We start from the raw sequence: 24,957 nt of genomic DNA, 5'->3' as shown, positions 1-24,957 counted from the left end.
TCATCCTGAGACCAGAAGAACTAGTTGGTGCCCGGCCACAATCGATGACTGCCCTGACAGGGAGCACAGCAGAGGACCCCTGAGGGAGCAGGAGATCAGTGGGATGCAGACCCCAAATTCTCATAAAAAGACCATACTTAATGGTCTGACTGCGACTAGAGGAATCCCGGCGGCCATGCTCCCCAGACCCTCTGTTGGCCCAGGACAGGAACCATCCCCGAAGACAACTCGTCAGACATGAAAGGGACTGGGCAGCGGGGGGGAGAGAGATGCTGATGAAGAGTGAGCTAATTATATCAGGTGGACACTGGAGAGTGTGTTGGCAGCTCTTGACTGGAGGGGGGATGGGAGGATAGAGAGAGAGGGAAGACAGCAAAAATGGCACGAAAGGAGAGACTGAAAGGGCTGACTCAAGAGGGGGAGAGCAAGTGGGAGATGGGAGTGAGATGTATGTAAACTTACATGTGACAGACTGATTGGAATTGTAAATGTTCACTTGAAGCTTAATAAAAGTTAATTAAAAAAAGAAAGTGTCTCTTGTTGTTGTTGCCTTAGAGTCCATCCAACTCATGGTGTTGCCAAATATCCCCTGTTGTTGTTGTTAGGTGCCATGGAGTTGGCTCCAACTCATAGCGACCCTATCCATAACAACGAAAGGTTGCACGGTCCTGCACCATTCTCATAATCATTGCTATGTTTGAGCCCATTCTTGCAGCCATCTCATTGAGGGTCTTCCTCTTTTTTGATGACCTTTTACTTTACCAAGCAGGATTTCCTTCTCCTGGGATTGGTCCCTCCTAATAACATGTCCAAGGTAAGTGAGATAAAGTGTTGCCATCCTCACTTTTAAGGAGCTGTCCTTCCTCTAAGACAGATTTATTTGTTAGAAAAACATGGGTGGAAGGGATGGAGGGTGGGCAAAATCTCCCCCTGTTGAGACCACTGGTCTAGATTTTAACTACTTCTTGGTTTTAGGGTATATTTCCATTGGGTCATCCTTAGGTAAGAGTTGGGTTATTGGGGAGTATGGAATCTATCTCTACCTCAAACACATGGAGGACAAAATTGCCCCCAGTTCAGAACCACTGCTCTAAAACAGAATTTCAAATTCTCATGAACTCCAGACTTTTTAGAGCCATGGAAGCTAGATGAACCCCCAAAACTATTGCCATGAGATAATCTTTAAACCTTAAACCAAAAATATCCCCTGAAGTCTTCTTTAAACCAAACAATAGTTTAGCTTAACTAGTATAGAATGTCTGCCTTGAGCATTATGCTCTTTTAAGAACTATCTGTAAGGGATCAAATTGACAACTGTGACCAGAAAGATCAGATAGGAACCTTAGGGAGCAGTGACTTTACTTATGTTAATGGAGGAACAACTCAGAAAAGGAGGGTGAGAATGGTTGTACAACTCAAAGAGTGTGATCAGTGTCACTGAATTGTACATGTAGAAAACTGTTGAATTTGGTGTATGTTTTGTTGTGTATAGTCTCTACAAAAAAAAAAAGAAAGAAAGAAACACTACTCTAGAGAAAAGAACAGAATTAAAGGGCAATTGCAATGGAGTTCCAAAGTGCTGGGTCGGGTCCCCAGGGGGCTACAAGCAAACAGGAAGCACTTGCATAAGTCAATTACATAAGTCAGTTGATGCTCAAGGGGAAGAGGAAGGGAAAGAGGAAAACGGACATTGGAATGAATACCTACTGTGTACTTGGCAGACATACCTGCGTTTGAGTTTCAGCTCAGCCCATTCCCTCGAGCATAAATGAAAAACAGAAATATCTCCCTTACAGGGTTGTCATGAGAATTAAATAAGATGTTGGTAAAGCACCAAGCGTCATCAAAGACTTCAGTGAGGTTTGATTCTCCCTGGCCATTTAACCCTCTCCTCTCTGAAGCCTTGACTTGTTAGTTGCCATCGACTCTGCTCTGATTCACGGCAACCTTATGTACAACAGAACGAAATGTTGTCTGGTCCTGCCCCATCTTCATGATCAATGGTATGTTTGAGTCCATGGTTGTGCCTATTGTGCCAGTCCATCTCATTGACATTGCAGCTACAAACCAAGGAATGTCTGTGGGTACCAGAAGCTGGGAGAGAGTCATGGAGCAGTTTCTCCCCCAGGGCCTCAGAACGAATCAACACTGCTGATACCCTGATCTCGAACTCCCACCCTCCAGAACTGTGAAATGATAGATTTCTGTTCTTTAGAGCCACCCACTTTGCAGTATTTTGTTACAGCAGCCCTAGGAGACTAATGGCCCAGCCAAGGGGCAGAGGGCAGGCAGGACTCCTCCAAACCCCACCACCTCGCACACAGAAACTCAGCCCATGATGTGAGGCAGATACTCTTGGCCCCATTACACAGTTGGGAAAAATGAAGCTCGGAAAGTTGGTCCTTCACCAAGACCACTGGGCAGGGCTGAGAGTAGCGCCCACACTTCAAACCCTTGCTCCTTTCATTTCCTCAAGAGGAGGATGAGGAGGGAGGGAGTTGGAGAGCAGGTGAGGAGCTCTTGGCCCCAGGGGTCACCTGAACAGGTGAGGGGTCCCTGGCATAAGGAGGAGGAACAGAGCTGAGACCCGAGCAAACCTTTGCAGCCTCCTGGAGAGGGAAAGAGGATTGGGGACTGGGGGTGTCCTCAAGGATCCCCACCCTGACATACCAGTGCAGACCAGCCCTGCGTCCTCGCTGTGGTCACAGTTGCTCCGACCCCAGGGGCTGCGAGGACAGTCACGGAGGGCCTGCTCTCCGCCTCCACACCCCACATCGTCCATCCACACGGGCCCCGAGCCTGGGCCAAATCGGGCACCTCCAGGGGCAGCCAGCGCCCCCCCACAGCCCAGCTCCCGGCAGGCCACAGCAGCGTCTCTCAGGTCCCAGCCGTCGTCACACACTGTCCCCCAGCGTCCCGCATGCCACACCTCCAGCCTGCCCACACAGCTGTGGGTACCTGAGACCAGCCGCAACCGCAACCGTTCTAGGGGATGGAGGGGTGGGTGGGAAAGGGACAGTAAGGGACAGGGGAGACTGCAGGGGACCTGAGGGGATGAGAAGGGAGTGAGGAGGCAGTGAGGAGCCTGGGGGGACAATGAAGGGTCTGAGGGGACAGGTAAGGGCCTGGGGGATAGGGAGGGGCGTGGGGGGACAGAGAGGGGTCTGGGGAGATGGTGAGGGGTCTGGACGAATGGGGAGGGACCTGGGGGGACAGGGTGGGGCCTGTGGGAACGGGGAGGGGCCTGGGGGGCAGGGAGGGGTCTAGAGGGATAGTGAGGGACTCAGAAGGACTGTGAGGGGCCTAGGAGGACAATAAGGACCTGGGGGTTTTGTCTGACCACAGTTTGGGATAAGCACATTCAACCCCCTCATTTCTTATCTGGGGAGACTGAGGCCCAGAGAGGGCAGTGGCTTGTCCAGTGACAGAATCAGGTCCTGCATGAGACCTGCCCATTAAGGAGAGAGCCAGGAATGGGGGTGGTACCTGGGTGCCAAAAGTCAGACACTTAGGTCACTTAACCAGGAATGAATGGGCAGGTGGTGGGGAGAGGGAGAGACAGGGCTGGGCCTCCTGAATCCCCAAGGGGTGTCGGAAGCTGGGCCTAGGGCATCCAGTTTGGGGGACCTGCAAGGACTTACCTTGGCGGGCAGCCCCGGTGGTCAGCACAGGAGCCCTGGTGGACTTGGCCTGCTTGGGTGGCCGGGGGCTCTTCTTTCGGGAGCCACCACTGTTCTGGGAGCTTCCTACCAGGCGGGGGACTAAGGGAGAAGACAGCCATGAGGTCAGGAGCTCAAACTTCTGTCCACCTGGGGGACTGGGCTATACCTTCTCAGCCTCCAAATATAGCTGGGGCACAAGGAGGACTTCCCAGAGCTGGGAGGAGACCATCCACAGTGAGGCCAGGAGAGCATGGGGCGGGGCTAGTTGGTGAGCCCTGGGACTCACCAGAAGTCGTGGGGGGCACCTCAGGCCCTGGACTGAACTCCCTGGACAGCCCCAGCCACAGATCCCCACCCACAAGAGGGGCGGATTCCCTGGAATTTGCTGCCACACGCTGGCCTATGGAGAGAACAGAAACTGTGAGGGGGAGGGGACAGTAAAGAGGGCACAGCGTCCCTGAGAGAGCAGCAGGGGCTGGGATGCCCATTACCTTGTCCTCCAGGGCTCCAAAGCTACCACTTGTAAAGTGGGGGTCCCTGAGGGAGATAGTGGCTTTTGAGGGGATTAGAGATTGGAGATCTGGACTCCTGGACCCTCAGTTACTGGGGCTGAGGACTTGGGTCCCTGGGTCATCTCTGAAGGAGCTGGAGAACAGGCTGCCCCAAACAAGGACCAGGGACCCCTCACCTGCACAGATGACCCCTGAGCCAGGGACCCCTCACATGCACCGATGACACCTGGGCCCAGGGACCCCTCACCTGCACAGATGACACCTGGGCCCAGGGACCCCTCACCTGCAGATGACACCTTGGCCAGGGACCCTTCACTTGGCAGAAGTCAGCTGGGGCCAGGTACTCATCACCTGGCAGATAACCCCTGGGCCAGGGACTCCTCACCTGGCAGATGACATTTAGAGCCAAGGAGCCCTCCTCACCTGCACAGACAATGCCTGCGTCCTCCTCGTGAGAGCAGATGTGGGCCTTCCAGCCACGGTGGGGGCACAAGCCCAGCCGCCCCTCGCTGCCCCGGCAGGCCAGCTCACTGAGCCACACTGGCCCGGCGCCCTCCCCAAAGAAGGCGCCTCCAGGGGCAGCCAGCGCACCCCCGCAGCCCAGCTCCCGGCAGGCCACAGCAGCGTCCCGCAGGTCCCAGCCGTCGTCACACACTGTCCCCCAGCGCCCTGCATGCCACACCTCCAGCCGGCCAGCGCACTCATGGGGGCCGTCAGCCAGGAGCAGCCGCTCTGGGGACGGAGGGGAGGCTCTGACCCCGGGGAGAGACACCCCCAAGGCTCTGGGGCAGGATGAGGGTAGGGGATGCAGGGGACAATTGGGAAGCCAGCTGGTCACTGGGGGACCCAGACAACTGGGCACTCAGGAGAGAGGTGGGAAGAGGTTGGACACCTGGGTCCCCAGGGGGAGTGGTTCCCCGGAGGGCCAGTCAGGAGGTCACGTGGAGATGGGGGTGGCCAGGGCTTTGGTGGAGGATGAAGTGAAGCCGATAGGGCAGGCTGGAAGCTCGGCAAGACTAGATGGCAGAAGAGTTTGGGGACTTACCAACAGCCTGGATCCCCATTAGAGCGGCTGCAAGGGGTTTGACGGGTGGGAAAGAGTGAGGGGCAGGCCCCACCCAAGAGGGGTCCTTTCTGCATAGCGGGACCTTTGTTGGGAATATCCCAACACGCGTGCGCACGTGTATACACACACACACACAAGCACACGCGCACACACGCACGCGCGTGCGCTCGGAGTCCTCACATCTCAGACCTGGAACCCCACTGCAGAGGGCTGGAATCAGAGTCAGGTCCTGGCGCCTGAAATCAGGGCTAGAGACCAGGTCCTTTGTGTTCCCCTAGGGGGTTGGCTGAGGGTCACATGGCTGAGTGGTCCCCATCCCAGGGTCAGGGCCAAGGGGAGGGGCCAGGTCCCTTGGGTCCCCAGGAGGGAGAGACTGGGCATCCCGAAGAAGGATGGATCCTCAAGGGACTGGGGTCCTGGAAGTCTGAGTCCCTGAACTTGATGATGAAGGGGTCAGAGGGCAAGAACGCAGGACCCCTGAGTCCCTTAGGAGGACGGGTCACTCACCGAGGAGGCAGGCCAGGACCCTCATGTTTGCAGAGGCCGGGGCAGGGACAGGGTGAAAGGGGAAGGGGGGGAAGGAGGAGGAGGCAGCCACAGGAGGGAAGTGCCTTGGAGGCGCCCTGGACCCAGGGAGGAGCAGGCAGGGGCTGGACGCTCTTCCAGAAGGAAGAGAGAGGCTGCGAGGAGGCGGCAGGGGACAGCGGGGGGCAGGGAGGGAGCTGGCCAGCGGCTGGGGTGTGGAGAGAAGGGGGGTGGCTGGCGGGCTGGCGGGCGGGCGGGCGGGAGGGAGGGAGGGTGTCCAAGCTGCAAACACCCACACGGGAACCAACCAGGCTTTAAACCAGTAATGACCTGGGCTTAGAGACCTGGGGTGGCAGGCTGCAGGCAGGGCCAGCATGGAGGTGGATGTAGGGGCCTGGCAGAGATGGGGAGCCCCCTCCTGCCTCCTCTCTTGTCCAGCCTGGGAAGATGGTCAGACCACAGTGGAGGGGATGGAGGTTGAGCCAGGTACATCTGGGGCTGGGTGCAGCTAGCAGGCTTGCAGCCAGACACCAGGAAGGACTTCCTAGATTAGGAAAGGAGACTGAGCAAGTTCCCTCCTCCCTGGCCCCTACTCCTGGTAGGTTTGAATGCAAAATCCCTACTCCTGCATCTGTGGGGAGGGTTGGTTGCATATAGATGACTCTAATGAGTAAGAAATGGGAAGTGGAGGGGTATGGGGAGACCTCAGTTTTGGTCAAGGTTTGGGTGGGGTGAGTGAGAACTCCACACACTCACACACATATACGCTCTCTCTCTTTCTCTGCACCAGGCAGCTGTGAGGTGGAAAAAATTCGGTAATGGGGCTCGTGAGTCAGAAGGGCTGGCAGGGACTGAGCCGCTGTGAGCTCATTGCCTCCCCTTCTCCCGGTGCAGCCTCCACCCTCCCCCGCAATCAACAATTCATGTCGACTTGGGGAAGGAGGAGCCAGACAGAAGGGGGGGTCTGAAGACAGACTGGAAAAGGCATCAGAGACAGAGTAGGGCACACAGCAGTTTTGGGCTTTATTAACAAATGAGTGTAAAAAACCAGATGGGTCTGAAGGGAAGGCTGGAGGGGATGCTGCCCGCCCACTGCTCTCAGTTCTCAGCTTCCCAGACAGTCCAGCCCTGGCAGCCCTGCACCTCCCCCCACCACCCCAGTCCCCACCAGGCTCCCCGAGATGCAGACAGCCCTTCCCTGCAAAGGCTCTGCTCAACCCCACCAACCTTCCCCACCCACTCTGCAGCCCCGTCCCCTCCAATCACAGGCCTCAAACCCCAACGCATGCTCAGGAAACCCCCATTGAAGCATGCCCCTGCTGCTAAGCCTCACTCTTAGGGGGCATACTTGCTCATTCTCCCCTCCCAATCTCTCTTCCAGGCCTGTAGCACAGATGGGAGGGGGGGAGATTTCTCAGTGCAGGCTGGATCTGAGGCAGAGGGTTGGACAGGCTGAGCTTTGTTGGCTCCCAAGAGAGAGCCAGGAGTGGAAAGGAGGGATTCCACTCTCAGAAGTTCACACACTACCAAAGTCCAAACACTACCCACATTGGGCAGTGGACAGAGTGGAGTGAACCTTCCTGGCACACAGTAGATGCTCACTAAATGCTGGTTTCCCACCCAGACCCAGCTCTCCTTGGGCAGGTGAGTCACAGTTCTTTGCTGAACTCCCGCACTAGCATGTAGCCCATGCAGCCCCAGCCCCCCTCAGCCTGGTACCCACAGCCCTCCAACATCCCTGCCACCCCCCAGGCGGCCACAGCCACCGGGACCACAAGACGGGCCCGAGGCTCACCCATGCCCCCTGCCCAGGCACGGGCCTGGGCCTCGGCAAAGGCCAGCAGCCTCCTGCCCACGCCCCGGCGGCGGTGCCAGCGGGAAACAGAGAGGCGGGTTACCCGGGCCCCGTCCCCTGCATTTGTGCCAGGTGCCAGGGCCAGGACGCCGCACACATCGCCCGAGCCACGTACAGCCACCCAGGGGCCCCCCAGACCACCCGGTGGGGGCAGCGAGCCCCACCTGGCCCTCAGGCCCAGCTTCACAGTGGCCACAGCCAGGAATACAGGCAGGAGGAGGGCCAGTGCAAAGGAGGCCAGCACAAAGCGCAGGCCACTGCTGGCTGCTGCCAGGAGGAGCAGGGCTGGGGGCCGGGTCAGGGCGTGCAGAGCCACGCGGTTTTCCGTGTCCTTCACGCCAGCCTGAGGGTAGGAGGGGGGCAGTCAGGAGCAGAGCCTTCTCTGTCCATCACGCCACAGCCTTTATGCACACCAGGGACTAGGAGAGGGGAGCCAGCCCTACCTGGGGCAAAGAGCTTGAAAATGAGGGGGTCTGTGGGAGAGAGACAGGCAGGGGAAGGGACCTCATGTGTTGCAGTCACCAGTGAACAGAGTCTGACATGCTGGGTGTTGAGTAAGTAAATGAGCATAGACTGAGTTAGTGAATGAAAAAGCAAATGAATGAATGAGTGCACAAATGAATCAGTGAATGTCTGAATGAGTAAATGTGTGAATGCATGAATGGATGTGTGATGAATGAATGAGTGAGTAAGTGAATGAATGTATGAATGAGTGTGAATGAAGAGTAAGTGGATTAGGGGTGAAGGAGTGAATTGATGCATGAATAAATGAGTGGGAGAATGAATGGCTTGTGAATAAATGAGGGAACGAATGCATGAATGAGTGGGTGAATGAATGAATGAGTTCATAAATGAATGGATGAATGAATGCGTGAGTGAGCAGACGAGTGAAGGAGTTTGTGAATGAATGAATGAGCAAATGAATGAATACATGAGTTAGGAGCCATGGTGGCACCCACTCAGCCAGGGGGCCAGACTGAGGCCCTGGGAAATGACCCTGAAAGGCAGACTGGATTCTGGGAGGGGACCATATGCCAGGTAGAGAGGACACACAACTGTCCCAGGCTGCAGTAGGGGGATGCGCAGGAAGGCTGGGAAGGTCCTGAGTGCCTGCCTGGCTGGGGTACGAGGCTGTGCTTTGACCAGACCCAATGCGTTCTGGGTGGCACGTAGGGCCATAGACTCTAAGGCTGAGAGGAAGCTGCACCGCAGTCTGGCCCCACATTGTCCTGGTTCTGGGGTGGCTGGGCCTTGGGTGTGGTGGAGAAGGCACTGGAGAGAGAAGGGGCCCAGCTACGAAGTAACCGAGGAGGAAAAGAACCCCCTCCTCCAGGGGTCCCAGGGCCTCAGGCTGCAGGGCGAGGGGTGGCGGGACCCTCTTCCACGCCGGCCCGGGCGCACAGGGACCACTCGCGGCTTCTCACCTTCAGCATCTCCAGCACCAGGGGCTTCTCGTCCTCCCTCATCTCCCTCACCGATAGGTGGCCGGGGGCCATGGCCGCCCCCGGGCCCGAGCCCCGCGCCCCTGAGGGAGCAGGCGTGCACCTGAGGAACACAAGACAGTCAGCGGAAGCGGGCCCCCCTCTCCACTCTCTGTTCACCCCAAAGCCTCCGCCTCCTCCAAGGACAGGGATCGTTTCATTAGTGACCCAGGTCCGGCCCGAAGCTCCACGACTTAGAGGCCAGGCCCCCGAGTGAGCCACACGGCAGGTCAAGCTCCCCATCTACCTTGTGACCCTTCTGAAGTTCCAGTGATCCCGGCCCCACCCCCGTGGTACTCAGCGATCTGCCCCTAAATGCCCTGTGAACATCCACACCTCGCACCCCGGGGCGCCCTCCCGGGTGCCAGGGCCGCCCTGGGGGACCCAGCCAGGAACTGGACCACTGCCTCTCGGACAGCACCTAGCAGCGCCCCTGCCGCGGCGCAGGACCGAGCACCTGCCAAGCTCCTCTGCAGGGCAGATGAGATCCCTTGACAGCCCTGGGCGGGGGAACAGGGTCGGAAAGGGGTCGCCGGCGGAAGTGACGTAAACTCTTGCAGCTGGGGGGGTGTAGCGGGCGGTGCCTGACTCGGCCTTAGCAACGGTTGCCAAGTGTCCGGAAGGGCAGAGCGCTGGACTCCCGGGGGTTGAGGGACAGCGTCAGGAAGCGGTGATCCTGCCGGGGGGTGGCCTCTCTGGTCCCCGGAGAAGGAGCAATCGGGAGACGGCCCTGGACACTGGCCCTGGCCGGCCGGGTCCGCGAGATCAGATGCCGTGGGGGCGGGGAGCTCTACTTACCAGGCCCGCGGAGGGTGAACGCACGCTCACTTCGAGACGTCCCCTAGTTGCTAGGCAACGTGAGCGCCGTGTGCGTGTGTGTTGCTAGTGAATCGATTCTCTTTGGCACGCGGGCCTTCGCAGGAGGGGCCAGGGTCGCAGTCAGCATCCAGGCCGCGGGGGCCGACCCTTCCCATGCCCAAGGGCCTCAGCCTGGGCGTCTGGCCTCGCGGTCCCTTAGGGGTGAGAATTCCCACCCACTCGTTTTTCAGATGAGGGGAGGACGGGGCGACTTACAAGTGGCTTAACCAGGGTTCTGACTCCAACCTTCCCCCTATAGTTACCAATGCGTCCCTTTTCTCAGGACAGGGAAACTGAACCCACATAGAAGTAACTGGCCCCAAAGCGCAAAGCCAGTCATCTGCAGACCCGGAGAGTCGGAGCTCGCAGGCTGCCGCCTTGACCTTGACATTGCCCCTTTCTCCTCTCCCGCCTCAATCGCCCCCCAAAGAAAAAAAAGGGAAAGAGATTCTCGATCTTTATTAGCAAACTCAGGCTGCAGCCCCTCCCTCTCCGGAGCCCAGCCAAGACGGACAGAGCCGGGGTCTCGCTCTGAGGCAGGAAGAAGTACCAGTCGGTGTCCTCAAAATGTGTGCACCAGCTGGACCGCGGGCAGGGTCTGCACGATCTGGATGGAGGGCACGCCTTGCTGGATCCCGGCCCCGGCGGGGACCACCTGGACCATCTGGGGGGTGGGCGCCGCGGGGATGCCTGCTGGGGCGGGCGCAGGCCCAGGCGGGGGTGGGGCCAGGAGCTGCAGCGTGGTGCCACCGCCCCCGACGCCGCTGTTCTCCAGCAGCTCAGTGGCTGGGGCGCTGCGGATGATGAGGAGTTTCTGTCCGGGTGGGCCCGGGGCAGGTGGCTCCGCTAGGCCGGCAGGGAGGGTCTCTACCTCCTGCACGCACAGGCGGGTCTGCTCGCCATCCGCCCCGCTCAGCACCAGGACGCTCTGCAGCCCTTCGTCCGTCTGCAGCGTCTCAAAGTGGACATCCTGGACTACGCCGGCGCTGGCCTCGCCGTCACCCGCCTCCCCCTGGCCGGGGTCTGTGAGCAGCTCCTCCGCTGCCCCACTCTGAACCACCAGCAGGTTGGGGGCCTCCGTAGTCACGGCGCCCCCACCGGGACTGGTGAGCTGGCCCGCCACGGGCTGGAGCTGGACCGTGGTCACTTCCTGGGCCGGCTGGAGCTGGACCGTGGTCACTTCCTGGGCCGGCTGCAGCTGGACCGTGGTCACTTCCTGGGCCGGCTGCAGCTGGACCGTGGTCACTTCCTGGGCCGGCTGCAGCTGGACCGTGGTCACTTCCTGGGCCGGCTGCAGCTGGACCGTGGTCACTTCCTGGGCCGGCTGCAGCTGGACCGTGGTCACTTCCTGGGCTGGCCGGAGGGGCTGGAGCTGGACCCCGCTCACTTCCTGCGCCCCTGCATCCCCACCCCCCACATTCTGCAGAACTATGAGGCTCTGCCCTCCCCCATTGGCCCCAGGGCTGGCTCCTCCCTGCACCCCCAGCCCCCCAGGGCTCGGCAGCCAGACCACACCAGCCCCCTGCCCGGGTTTCCCCACAGCACGTTGGCCCTGCCTAGCCCGGCCCCCGCACCCACTAGCACTGGGAGGAGGCAGCAAGATGAGCTTGGGAGGCGCAGGTGGGGGCGGAGGGGTGGAGGGCTGGACGCTGCTGGGGATCAGCTGGAGGCCCTGGGCTGTCTGCACCAGGAGGAACGTCTGGGAGTTGGGTGCAGCGGGACCCAGGGGCGGGGTCTGGGCCGTGCCCCCTGCTACCTCGAGGGAGAGTGTGGCCTGCAGGTGTGGGAGGACGTGAACGTCTTGGGTGGCGGGTGGGGCAGCAGCCAGCGGGGCTGGGGGCTGGGGACCGGTGGGGCTGGGGCTGGGGGCTGGGTTGGCAGGGGTGTGCGTCCTCAGGTGGCGCTGCAGGTAGGCGGCCATGACAAAGCCACGGCCGCAAACAGAGCAGGTGAAGGGGCGCTCGGCAGAGTGCGTGCGCTGGTGCAGCAGCAGATTGGAGGAGTGCGTGAAGGTCTTGGGGCAGAGTGCGCAGCGGAACGGCCGCTCGCCTGTGTGCACGCGCTGGTGCTGCCGCAGGTTGGAGGTCTGCGCAAAGCTCTTGCCGCACACACTGCAGGCGTGGGGCCGCTCACCCGTGTGCACATGGCGGTGGCGCCGCAGGCATGACGTGTTGCGAAAGGCCTTGCCACACTCGCCGCATGCGTAGGGCCGCTCACCCGAGTGCAGCCGCAGGTGGTACTGGTAGTGGGAGGACCATTTGAAGGTGAGACCGCACTGGCCGCAGGTGAAGGCACGCAGGCCTGTGTGCACTCGCTGGTGGATGGCCAGCAGGGACGAACGCTTGAAGGCCTTGCCGCACTCACCGCACTGGTAGGGCCGCTCACCCGTGTGGTCCCGCAGGTGGTAGCGCAGGCCCGATGAGCCCTTGAAGGCCTTGCCACACTCGGCGCACTTGTAGGGCCGCTCGGCCGGAGCCGCAGTGGGCGGTGGCGGCGGCTCCTGTGGGCAGGTGACCTCGGCTGCCTCGGCCTGGGGGGGCGGGCGCCCAGCTGCCGCCTCCTCCACGTGGCACTGCTGGTGTGCCAGGAGGCTGGCTAGTTGTGGGAAGGCCCCGTCGCAGCTGCCACAGCGAAACGCCTGCCCACTGGCTGTGCTGTGGCTGTGCTGGTGGCGCGAGAGGCCTGCCACAGTCCGGAAGGACTTGCCGCAGGGCAGGCAGGCGAAGCCGGGGGCTGTGGCTGGTGCCGAGACAGGCAGGGGCGAGGGTGGGGACAGCGCCGGAGGTGGGTCTGGCTTGGAGGCAGTAGAAGCGGCGGGTGTGTCCGAGGGTGGGGGCGGGGGTGCCACCTCAGGCCCCGGGCATGGCTGGTGCTCCAGCAGCAGCTCCTCGCTGCCGAAGCCCAGCTCACAACCGTCACAGCGGAAAACGAGCTCCACTGTGGTCTCGGCGGCAGCCAGGAAGAGCTCGGGGACCACGGGCGGGGGTGGGGGCGCCGGCGCTGGCGCGGGTGCAGGTGGGGGCACAGGCGGGCCGTGGGACTGCAGATGCCGCTGCAGGTAAGCCTCAGAAACGAAGACCTTGCCGCAGGGCTCACAGCGGTGCTGGGGGGTGGCGGGGGCAGAAGTGGCAGTCCCTGGGGCAGGCGTGGTCGCAGGGGCAGCGGCACCATGTGTGCGCTGGTGCAGCAGCAGATTGGAGGAGTGCGTAAAGGTCTTGGGGCAGAGTGCGCAGCGGAAGGGCCGCTCGCCCGTGTGCACACGTTGGTGCTGCCGCAGGTTGGTGCTCTGCGTGAAGCTCTTGCCGCACACGCCGCAGGTGTATGGCCGCTCTCCCGTGTGCACGTGCCGGTGGCGCCGCAGGCTGGACGAATTCTTGAAGGCCTTGGGACAGTCCAGGCACAGGTAGGGCCGCTCGCCAGTGTGCTGGCGAAGGTGGTACTGGTAGTGGGAAGACCACTTGAAGGCCAGGCCACACTGGCCGCAGGTGAAGGCGCGCAAGCCTGTGTGCACGCTACGGTGGATCTGCAGCAGCGAGGAACGCTTGAAAGCCTTGGGGCAGTCAGGGCACTGGTAGGGTCGCTCGCCCGTGTGTCCACGCTGGTGGTAGAGCAGGGCCGATGAGCCCTTGAAGGCCTTGGGGCAGTCGGGGCACTTGTAGGGCCGCTCGCCCGTGTGCGTGCGCTGGTGGTGCAGAAGTCGAGATGACCAGCGAAAGGCCTTGCCGCACTCGCCGCACTCATACTGCGCCGCTGGGGCTGGAGCAGCAGGTCCCGGCTTCTCGCCGGCGCCCTCCGAGGTGGAGGCAGGTGCCATGTCCACGTGCGAGCCGACCATCACACCTGGCAGAGATGTGCCAGTCAGAGGGGATGCTGGCCCTTTAAGAGTCAGGGGCCCTCCCCAGCCCACCCTCCGGGGCGTCTCCCTTCAGGTTAGTGCTGCCAAGCATCCAGGTAGTGTACAAGGGAAAAAGCCTGGGACATATAGGGACGCATGGGGTCACCCACCCTAGGACGTCAGCATCTCCTCCAGGGCGCTGGGGTGATCTTTAGGAGGCCAAACATTCCGTTTACGATTCTGCTCATTCCCCCTAAAAGGTAAGCTGTGTCCATGCAAAAAGTGGAAAGTTCCTGGGTGGAGCAAAGTTCAGGCTTGGCTACTTAACCTAAAGGTTGGCAGTTGGAACCTACTCAGTGGCACTGCAGAAAAATGGCCTGGCAATCTGCTTCCACAAAGATTACAGCCAAGAAAATCCTATGGAGCACTTGTACTCTGTAGCACGTGGGGTCACCAACCACAAAGTATTTGGGTTTTGTTTGTCTGCAGAAGGTGAAGGGGGTATTTTTCCATTACCTTGTTTTCCTTTCCTTGGCCCCCTCCCTCCTCTAAAGATCTTGTCCTCCATGACTACACCCTAAACCTTTTTTCACTACAGCTGAAACCCTTCCTGGTCTTTACCTCACCCATCCTACTCTCCAACACTGTCCATCTTTCTAGCTCACTCCTGCTGCTGCCCCAACTCCACAAGTCCCAAGACCCCACCAGGATTTACAATCAGCAGACCCTGCCAGCTGTGCACCCTCCACCCCTACCCACATCCCCACAAAACCAAAACCAAGCCTAGTGCCATCGAGCCGATTCTGACTCATAACAATGCTACAGGACAGAGTAGAACTGCCCCATAGAGTTTCCAAGGAGCGCCTGGCAGATTCGAACTGCTGACCCTTTGGTTAGCAGCCGTAGCACTTAACCACTACGCCACCAGGGTTTCCCCACATCCCCACGTTCCTCTTAGTACCCGATCATGTCGCGTCAATTCTGACTCACGGTGACCCCACATGTTATCAATAGTAGAATTCCTCCACAGGGTTTTTCTGGAGCCCTGGAAGAAGCTCTGGTGGCATAACAGTGCTCGGCTGCTAACAGAAAGGTCAGTGGGTTCGAACCCACCAGCCGCTCCACAGGAGAAAGATGTGGCAGTCTGCTTCTGTAAGGATCACAGTCTTGGAAGCCCTCTAGGGTAGAGTTCTACTCTGTCCTACAGGGTTGCTATGAGTCGGAATCAACTTGATGGCAATGGGTCAATCTTTTATGCAAGCAGGTTACCAGGCCTTTCTTCTGTGGCACCACTGAGTAGATTCGAACCACAAATCTTTAGGTTAGCAGTCGAGTGCAAACCACTATACCACCCATAGGCCTCTTTACCCAGCATAAAGGCCTCAAGCCACCATTAAAATCACTCCCATGCAGCCACCAACAACCTGGAGCACAGCCACAGAGAGGAGGCAGCCACAGAATGGTGGTGGGAGTAGGCCCTGCCACGTGGCTACACCTGCATTCCTGCCCCGGGGCTAACTTAAGAGCTCCTACACCGGGCACTGCATTGCTCTGCTCGTTCATCCCCACCCTCATCTCCAACGATAATCATTTGGCCATGTTTCTTCTCTCCTCCTCAAACCTCCAGCTCCTCCTATGCCATTGACTCTTAGCAGGCAGCCTGGCCCTTGGTTATTTCACTCCAAAAATAAAAGCATTCAGAAGACAACATTCACATGGTCATGCCGCTACACCAGCGGGCCTAGACCAGGGACGCGTGGCCATGTCTGGAAACATTTTTGGTTGTCATGACTGTCGGGGGGAGTGGTGTTACTGGCATCTAGTGAGTGGAGTTCAGGGATGCTGCTCCATACTCTACAGGGCATAAGACCATCCCCAAGGCAAAGACTTCTCAGGCCTGAGATGTCAGCAGTGCCCAGGTTGAGGGTCCTGCCTTCCCTCCATCCAGCAACCCACCACCCTCTGTGCCCAGAACTCTGACTTCTCCCAAAGGACACACAATCCGACCCCTACCAAAAGCCACTGTCTCCCCTTAGGCACCAGAGGCCCTCCATCCTGCTAACTCTGGGACATTGCTTCTGCACTCCTGCCCTTTCTCTCTCCTGCATCCTCCATTTCCTTTTGTCTCCTGGATGGCTCCCTTCAGCACACCAACCAGCTCTGTCTTCCGTCTTTAAAAAAGTAAAAAACTCTCCACCCCACGTCCTTCCCCCTCCAGCTCCAGCTTCCTGTCTCTCCACCCCTTTACAGCACAGCACCTCAAATGTATGATCAACACGTGCTCTCTTCCCTCTGTCAAACCGCTTTAATCAGATGTGTGTTCCCAGCATTCCCCCACTCTGCTCCAGTCAATGTCACCAATGACCTCCATGGGGCTGGATCCAGCACTCAGCCCTCAGTGCTCATCTGGGCAGTGACTCCCGTGGTCACTCTTTCCTTCAACCTCTTCCCTTAGCTTCCAGAGCCCCACTGTCCTCTCTGTCTTTCCACCCCCTGCACCTGCTGCTCCCGCTCCGTCTCTTGTGCTGGCTCCTCATCTCCCAGGGCTGTCACCCTATGACCATCCTTCATCCACACTCTCCCTAACCATGCTGTCCACTCTCAGGACTTTAAACACCATCTACAAGCAAACACCTATCTCTACCCCAGACCTCCCCTCTGAACTCCAAAATGCCTGCTAGACAACACCACTGGGACATCTAAGAGGTGCCTCAAACTTAACATGCCCAAAACAGAACTACAGTTTTTGCTCCTGAGCCCCTTCTGCCCCAGCAAAACTCTCCTCCCTCCACGGTCCTCCCTAGCTCCGCACATGGCAGCTCAGTTCTTCCAGCTGCTCAGGCCAAGAGCCTGGGGTCCTCCTTGACACCTGTCTTCCTCACTCTATAACCCTCAGTGCGTCGAGTCCCTTGGTCTGTTGTTGTGGTAGTCAGCTGCTGTGGAGTCGCTTCCGACTGATAGCTACCCCCATGTAACAGAGTAGAACTACCCTATAGAGTTTTCTTGGCTGTAATCTTTATAGAAGCAGATTGCCAGGTCTTTTCTCCTGTGGAGCCACTGGTGGGTTTGAGCCTCCAACCTTTAGGTTAGCAGCCAAGCATTTAACCATTGTGCCACCACAGCTCCTTTACCCCAGTCTAAAAGTCAAACCAAACTAAACCCCCTGCCATCGAGCCAATTCTGACTCATAGTGACCCTATCTGAAGCATATTTGGAATCTGGCTGCTTCTCATACACACACCATCAACACCTTTGTCCCAGGCACCAACAGCTCTCTCCAGGGCAGTGGCAACAGACTCCTAACAGATCTCCGACCCTTCCTACCTCATCTATTCCCAACAGGGCAGCTAAAGTAAACCCATCAACATGTAGATCAGGTCACTGTGTGCCTCTGCTGAAAACCCTTCACCATTTCCCATCTCAGCGAAAGGCAGATCCCCTAGGAGGGCCTGACAAGGCCTTCCCAAAGCCCGCCAGCCACCCCCTCCCCAAGTTCCTGCCTTTACTTATTCTCCAGCGAGCCTCCCTACCCCTCACTCTGCTCCAGCCCCCCAGCTGAGCTGGGAAGGCATGCTCCCACTGCAGAGCCCCTGCACTGGCCCTTGCCTAGTGCCCCTCCCTTCTGCTGTCCAAGAAATCCAAGGCTCTGCTGAGACATCACCTCCGTGATGCCTTCCCTGACCACCCCTGTTCAAATGTGCAACCCTTTCCAACACTCCCCATTCTTTCCCTGCCTTACCTTGTCCTCCATAGTGCTTATCATCTGACAAATGTAAAAAGCCATTGCTGTCAAGTAGATTCAGACTCATAGCGAAACTACAGGACAGAGTAGAACTGCCCCATAGGGTGTCCAAGGTTGTAAATCTTGACAGAAGCAGGCTGCCACATCTTTCTCCCAAGGAGCATCTGGTGGGTTCAAACCACCAACCTTCTGGTTAGCAACCAAGCGCTTTAACCACTGCACCACCAGGACTCCTTTCAAACATATATAACATACATATATTAAAACATATTACTGCTGTATGCCATTAAGTCGATTCTGACTCAGAGTGACCCTACAGGACAAAGAACTGCTCCATAAGGTTTTCTAGGCTGTAAATTTTTTTTTTAATCTACAGGAGCAGATTGCCAAGTCTTTTCTCCCTCAGAGCTGCTGGTGGGTTCAAACCACTGACCTTTGGGTTAGCAGCACTTTAACCACTGTACCACCAGAGCTCCCTTATTAGAACCCAGATAACTACATAATCAGTGTTTCTTAACCTCAGCACTATTAATATTTGCGGCTGGATGATTCTTCGCTGGGGCGGGGGGGCTGTCCTGTGCATTGTAGGATGTTTAGCACACCTCTGGCCTCCACCCACTAGATGCCAGTGCATGCCACCCCCCCTTAGAGTTGTGACAACCAAAAATGTCTCCAGACACTGCCAGACTGGCCCTTGCCTACCGGTAGACCCCACGCGGGGGGCAAAACTTCCCCAGTTGAAAACCACTGCTATATAATGTACGTATGTTTTCTGTTTTGCTATCTCTCTCCCCATGCTAGAATGTCAACTTCACAAAACTATGGACCACTGCTGGTTCACTATCCTATCCCAGTACTAAAATGTCAGACACACAGTATTTATTCAATAAATAAATGTTGCATGAACAAGTGCCGGATATACCCTTTGAGAGGCTATAAGCATTCCCTTTGAAAAGTTCCTGCATGGTACAAGCGCTTAACGTATTCGGCTGCTAAGTGAAAGGCTGGAGATTCAGTCCATCCAGAGGCGCCTCAGAAGAAGGGCCTGGAGATCTACTTCCAAAAAAATCAATCACTGAAAACCCTTTGGAGTGCAGTTCTATTCTGACACATGAGACTGCCATGAGTCTGAATCCACTCCACGATGACAGGTTATTGATTGGAAAAAATAAATGTTTCTTTTATCATGTAAGCAAGTTTTTTTAAGAAAGTAATTACTCCAAGAAGCTGCACATGCTTTTGAAAAGGCCAGACATCGCCTTAAAAGATCCATGCCCCAGAAAAGCTGGGACCCATCTTAGAACACAAAGCAAAACCAAAAGCCAGTTGCCAGTTGATCTGATTCCCACTCATGGTGCCCCCATGTGTGTCAGAGTAGAACTGTGTTCATAAGGTTTTCAATGGCTGGTTTTTCAGAAGCAGATTGCCAGGACTTTCTTCCAAGAGGCCTATGGGTGAACTTGAACCAACAACCTTTAGGTGAGCAGCCCAGCGTGGTCACTGTTTGCACTACCCAGAGCAGGACCACACCTTTTCACCAGGTTGGGCTTCCCCTTTAAGAGTCTGCAGCCCTTGCACACCCATCTCCATCTTTGCGTTACTCAAGTAAACATTGCTAGGAAGCAACCAAGCTTTAGAAGCTTCTCCTTCAAAGTCTAGGAAACTGTCACTCCCTGTCAAGGAAAAAAAGGGGTGAAAAGGATATGCGCATCTGCAGAAAAAATACTTCTCAAATAAAAGATACGACCCCGCCGCTTTAAAAATCAGCCCCTTGCCCTTTAAAAGGGCGGAGCCAACCCAGGGGACCCAGTCGGGGGTGAAACAGCGACCTTCCCTTTAAGGCATCCCTTCCGGTTTCACGCTCGCCGTTTCCCCTACGTCTCCGCCCCCCGGGCCCTCCCCCCACCCCCTCCGGTCTCTCACCTGCGGCCCCGGCCGGGGGAACGAGGGGAGGGGGCGTCCCAGGACCTTCCCGCGGGGGCCGACGGGAAGGCAGGGCCCCGGGAGCGGCGGCGAAGGAGCGGGGGCCGGGGAGGGGGGGCGGGGGCGCACTCCCTCCCAACGGCCCCCGGCGCGAGGCACCCAACCTTTATCGGCGGCCTCTCGCGCACACAAACCCCGACGTCGGCGTGGGCGCGTCATGACGCCACGTGCGCCGAGTCCCCGCCCCCGATGGCGCCCATTTTGCCCCTGGTGGCCTCGCCGCGCTCCTGGGCGCTGGCAGCGCTAGGCATCCTGGAACTTGTAGTTCTCCCCACCGCCGGGTTCCAGATGCCGATGGCGGTCGCTGGGGTCAGCCCAACGCCGGGCGGAGATGCGGGATTGCACGTTGCCCTTTATTAGTATCGATCCCCCGTCATCTCGAGAAATATTCCTCCGGGGCAGAGCGGTTGGAGTTGGCCCCGCCCACCAAGTGCGTGATTCCTGTGAGGAAACTGAGGCCCAGGCGTGCTTCCCGCCTCCAGAGCTCCCACGTGCTTGGGTTTATCCGGTGTTTGCTGTGGGAACCGGGATAAAGCCGAGGCACCTGGCTCCTGCCCTCGAGGAGCTCCGGATCCCATTCAGGAGGCTACCCGAGCGAACCAGGGAATCGGGAGCCCCCTTAAGCAACCTGGCAAAGGTCCCTTCTTCCACCCACTGGCCTCTCTTTGAAGTGATACTGCTTTTTTGCTCTTCATCTAAGGCAGGGTTTCTCCAAGAGGAGTGAAGAGGGAAAAAGTAGTGACATTTTGGGTCAGAGAATTCTTTGTTGTTCCTGGGTTGTGCAAATGGTTAGGCACTAGGCTACTCACGAAAGATTGACCGTTCAAACAACCTAAGTGCCCATCAACAGATGAATGGATAAATTATGGTACATACACGCAATGGAATACTACCCAACAATAAAGAACAAGGATGAATCTGCAAAACATCTGACAAGATGGATGAATCTGGACAGCATTATGCTGCGTGAAATAAGTCAATCACAAAAGTACAAATATTGTATGAGACAACTATTATAAAATGACAAGGTTTACTCAGAAAAAAAAACAATCTTTGATGGTTACAGCAAAGATGGTAGACCAGTGTCAACTTTGGTGAAGGGAAAGACAACACGCAATATAGGGGAAGCCAGCACAGCGTGTCCAAGGCAAAATGATAGAAACCAAAAAAAACCCCAAACCTGGTGCGGTTGAGTGGATTCCAACTCATAGCCACCCTACAAGACAGACTGGAACTGTCCCATAGGGTTTCCAAGAAGTGGCTGGTGTACTCGAACTGCAGACATTTTGGTTAGCAGCCGTAACTCTTAACTACTGCGCCACCAGGGCTCCAGAAGCCTCCTTAAAAAAAAAAAAATGTTGCCATCAACTCGATTCTGACTCAGCAACCCTATAGGACAGAGTAGAACTGTCCCAGAGGGTTTCCAAGGAGTGGCTGGCGGATTCAAACTGCAGACTTTTGGTTAGCAGCCAAGCTCTTAACCACTGCACCACCAGAAGCTTCCTAGACACACCCAAATAACTTGAGAAACCAAATTGCTGGGGCTGAGGTCTGGGGACCATAGTCTTGGGGGACATCTAGGTCAATTCACATAACATAGTTCATAAAGAAAATGTTCTGCATCCTACTTTGGTGAGTAGCATCTGGGGTCTTAAAAGCTTTTGAGCAGCCATCTAAGACACATTTATTGGTCCCATCTTGTCCAGGGCAAAGGAAAATGAAGAAAAACAAAGACACAAGGAAAATATTAGCCCAAAGGACTAAAGGACCACATGAACCACAGCCTCCACCAGCCTAAGCCCAGAAGAACTAGATGGTGCCTGGCTACTACCACTGACCACTCTAACAGGGACCACAATAGATAGCCCCAGACAGAGTGGGAGAAAAATGTAGAACAAAATCCAAATTCACTAAAAAAAGACCAGACTTACTGGTCTGACAGAGACTGGAGGAACCCCCAAGACTATGGTTCCTGGACTTCCTGCTAACTCAGAAGTAAAGCCACTCCCAAAATCTATTTTTCAGACAAAGATTGGACAGGCCTATAAAACGATAACAGGAGAGGAATGTGCTTCTTAGTTCAATCAAATATACAAGACCAAATGGACAACTCCTGTCCAAAATCAAGACGAGAAGGCAGGAAGGGACAGGAAAACTGGACAAATGGACACAGGGGAGCCGGGGTGGAACGGGGGACAGTGCTGTCACATTGCAGAGATTGCAACCAATGTCCCAAAACAATTTGTGTATAAATTTTTGAATGAGAAGCTAACTTTGTAAACTTTCACCTAAAGCATAATAAAATTATTTAAAAAAGAAAAAAGATCAGCAGTTTGAACCCACCCACAGGCACCTTGGAAGAAAGATCTAGCCATCTGCTTCCAACAGGTCACAACACTGAAAACCCTATGGAGCAGTTAGTTCTACTCTGCACACATGGGGTCACCGTGAATGGGAATCAACTTGATGGCAACGGGTCTGGTTCTTTAATTCTTTGTTATGGGGTAGGGGACTGTCCTGTGCATGGCAGGGTGTTAAGCAGCATTCCAGGCCTGGTTGATAACCACTGTCCCAAGGCAGTTCCCCCTTAGCCTAAGAGATATTCTGAAGGCTCTTCTAACAAAAAGGTTGTCAATTTGAACCCACCCAGCCACGCTGAGGAAGAAAGGGCTGGCGATCTACTTCCATAAGAGTACAGTCATTACAAATAACCCAATTAAAAAATGGGCAAAGGATATGAACAGGCACTTCACCGAAGAAGACGTTCGGGCAACTAACAGATACATGAGTAAATACTCAACGATCATTAGCCATTAGAGAAATGCAAATTGAAACTACAATGAGATACCATCTCACGCCAATGAGGGTACCGTTAATCCAAAAAAAAACAAAAGAATAAATGTTGGAGTGGTTGTGGAGAGACTGCAACACTTACACACTGCTGGTGGGAATGTAAAATGGTACATTGACTTTGGAAATCAATTTGGTGCTTCCTTAAAAAACTAGAAGTATCGTACAATGCAGCAATCCCACTCCTTGGAATATAGCCTAGAGAAGTAAGAGCCATCACACAAATAGGTATATACACACCCATGTTCATTGCAGCTCTGTTCACAATAGCAAAAAGATGGAAACAACCTAGGTGCCCCTCAGTGGATGAATGGATACACAAACAATGGTAAATTCACACAATGGAATACTACGCAATGATAAAGAACAACGATGAATTCACGAAACATCTCATAACCTGGATGAATCTGGAAGGCATTATGTTGAGTGAAATTAGTCAGTCGTAAAAGGACAAATATTGCATGAGACCACTATTATAAGAACTCAAGAAAAGGTTTAAACACAGAAGAAAACATTCTTTGATGGTTATGAGGGTGGAGAGGGAGGGAGAGGGGAATTCAGTAACTAGATTGTAGACAAGAATTATCTTAGGTGAAGGGAAGGACAACACACAATACAGGGGAAGTCAGCAAAACTGCACTAAACCAAAAGCTAAGAAGTCCCCTGAATACAAACGCTTCAAGGGACAGAGTAGCAGGGGTAGGGGTCTGGGGACCATGGTTTTGAGGGACATCTAGGTCAACTGGCATGACACTCACTTTGGTGAGTGGTGTCTGGGGTCTTAAAAGGTAGCGAGTGGCCATCTAAGATGCATCAATTGGTTCCAACCCACCTGGAGCAAAGGAGAATGAAGAACAAAGACATAAGGAAAATATTAGCCCAAGAGACAAAAAGGGCCACATAAATCAGACTCCATCAGCCTGAGACCAGAAGAACTAGATGGTGTCCAGCTACCACCAATGACCGACCTGACAGGGAACACAATAGAGAGCCCCTGACAGAGCAGGAGAAAAGTGGGGTGCAGAACTCAAACTCTAGTAAAAAGACCAGACTTAATGGTCTGACTGAGACTAGAGGAACCCCGGAAGACATGGCCCCCGGACTCTCTGTTAGCGCAGAGCTAAAACCATTCCCAAAGCCAACTCTTCAGACAAAGATTAGACTGGACTACAAGACAGAAAATGATAAGAAGAGAGTGCTTTTTAGTTCAAGTAGATAAACGAGACTAAATGGGCAGCTCCTGGCTGGAGGTGAGATGAGAAGGCAGAAAGGGATAGGAGCTGGTTGCATGGACACAGGAAACCTGGGGTGGAAAGGGGGAGTGTGCTGTCACATTATAAGGATAGCAACTAGGGTCACATAACAATGTGTGTATAACTTTTCGTATGAGAAACTAACTTGAGCTGTAAACTTTCACCTAAGGCACAATAAAAAAAAAAGATTACAGTCATCAAAAACCCTATGGAGCTCAGCTCTACTCTGTAACACATGGGGTCACCATGAGTCAAAGTCAACTTGACTTTCTGGTTTTGGGTTATAGTTTCCCAAATCTACACAAACCAGTTGCTGTCAAGTTGACTCCAACTCATGGCGATCCCATGTGTTACAGAGTAGAACTGCTCTGTAGGATTGTCAATAGCTACTTTTTCAGAAGGCCTTTCTTCCAAGGCACGTCTGGGGGACTCAACTGCCAACCTTTTAGATAGCAGCCTAGTGCTTAACCATTTAGCAACCCAGGAACTCCGTTGTTACCTACACGAATTAGATTTTGACTCATAGCAACCCCATGTTACAGAGTAGAACTACGCAATAGGGCTTTCTAGGTTGTAACTGCTAACTGAAAGGTCAGCAGTTTCAACCCATCCAGCAGCTCTGTGGAAGAAAAGACCTGGCAATCTGCTCCTGAAAAGAATACAGACTAGGAAACCCTATGGAGCAGTTCTACTCTGTCCTGTAGGGTCGTTTTGAGTCTGAGTCAACTTGAGGGCATACAACAATAACAAATATTTACAGGATCAGATCACCAGGCCTTTCTCCACAGAGCGGCTGGGTTTGGTTTGAACTATCAACCTTTTGGTTAGCATCTGAGCACTTAACCGTTGCACCACCAGGGCTCCTTCCAAAGCCACACAAGCAGGCCGAACTGATCTGAGCTGCTGCTTTTGCCCCTTCAGGGTCTTTGTGATGTCTCCGTGCATTCGTGCATGCAGAATCCTTGGCACCCAGCTCAGCCCAAACATTCCTTCAATGCCAGCTTTTAGTACACCAGCCATAAAGGAAGCAGTCTGAGGCACTGAGAGGGGACACCTGAGCAGAGACCTGAGCTGGGAGGAGTAAAGAGGGGAAAAGTAGTGAAGGCAGGGAGAGTTGAAGACACCAGAGGAGAGTAGGGAGGCTCTTGCCCTCGGATCCAACCCCACTGTATCCAGGGTCCCACACACACCCCAGGCCCCACCCTCTCCTGGCCAGAGAGAGGGTCCCACGCTGGGTGTGTGTGGATGTGGCAGGTGATGCCCGGCTGCCTACCAGATCGGGGTGATCTAGAGATGCGGAGCCCAGTCTGCACCCTTGTCTCAGGCTCTTGGGGT

The 24,957-nt window shown here is 55.6% G+C and overlaps 3 protein-coding genes across 6 annotated transcripts in view; all 3 read right to left on the bottom strand.

The window, feature by feature from the left end:
- Positions 1 to 5,939, bottom strand: part of SSC5D (scavenger receptor cysteine rich family member with 5 domains) — a 35,969-nt gene extending 30,030 nt beyond the window's left edge. The window contains exons 1-5 of the mRNA XM_064294283.1: positions 5,220 to 5,939; positions 4,598 to 4,906; positions 3,949 to 4,062; positions 3,642 to 3,761; positions 2,671 to 2,985 (exon numbers count right to left, since the gene is read on the bottom strand). Of these exons, the coding sequence (XP_064150353.1) occupies positions 2,671 to 2,985; positions 3,642 to 3,761; positions 3,949 to 4,062; positions 4,598 to 4,906; positions 5,220 to 5,238 (877 nt within the window). The 5' untranslated portion in view covers positions 5,239 to 5,939. The remainder of the gene's footprint in view (positions 1 to 2,670; positions 2,986 to 3,641; positions 3,762 to 3,948; positions 4,063 to 4,597; positions 4,907 to 5,219) is intronic.
- Positions 5,940 to 6,120: 181 nt separating this feature from the next.
- Positions 6,121 to 9,627, bottom strand: NAT14 (N-acetyltransferase 14 (putative)). Of its 2 annotated transcripts, XM_003406866.4 has the most exons (3): positions 9,559 to 9,627; positions 9,045 to 9,165; positions 6,121 to 7,963 (listed from the first exon to the last, which is right to left on the bottom strand). In XM_003406866.4, the coding sequence occupies exons 2-3, from the start codon at positions 9,114 to 9,116 to the stop codon at positions 7,415 to 7,417; spliced, it is 621 nt and encodes a 206-aa protein (XP_003406914.2). In that variant the 5' UTR covers positions 9,117 to 9,165; positions 9,559 to 9,627; the 3' UTR covers positions 6,121 to 7,414. The 2 variants fall into 2 exon arrangements, with proteins under 2 accessions (XP_003406914.2, XP_023399359.2); XM_023543591.2 differs by lacking the exon at positions 9,559 to 9,627 and having other exon boundaries at positions 9,045 to 9,462.
- On the bottom strand, positions 9,621 to 19,649 carry ZNF628 (zinc finger protein 628). Of its 3 annotated transcripts, none has more exons than XM_064294282.1 (2): positions 19,460 to 19,649; positions 9,621 to 13,799 (listed from the first exon to the last, which is right to left on the bottom strand). In XM_064294282.1, exon 2 carries the CDS (start codon positions 13,792 to 13,794, stop codon positions 10,522 to 10,524), a length of 3,273 nt encoding a protein of 1,090 aa, XP_064150352.1. In that variant the 5' UTR covers positions 13,795 to 13,799; positions 19,460 to 19,649; the 3' UTR covers positions 9,621 to 10,521. The 3 variants fall into 3 exon arrangements, with proteins under 3 accessions (XP_064150352.1, XP_064150351.1, XP_064150350.1); XM_064294281.1 differs by having other exon boundaries at positions 13,965 to 19,644; XM_064294280.1 differs by having other exon boundaries at positions 17,534 to 19,643.
- Positions 19,650 to 24,957: the final 5,308 nt, after the last annotated feature.

Source organism: Loxodonta africana, chromosome 11 (assembly GCF_030014295.1).
Source record: "Loxodonta africana isolate mLoxAfr1 chromosome 11, mLoxAfr1.hap2, whole genome shotgun sequence".
NCBI lineage: Eukaryota > Metazoa > Chordata > Mammalia > Proboscidea > Elephantidae > Loxodonta > Loxodonta africana.
Note: the sequence above shows the minus strand (reverse complement) of the source record. Positions and strands in the feature narration are given on the sequence as shown.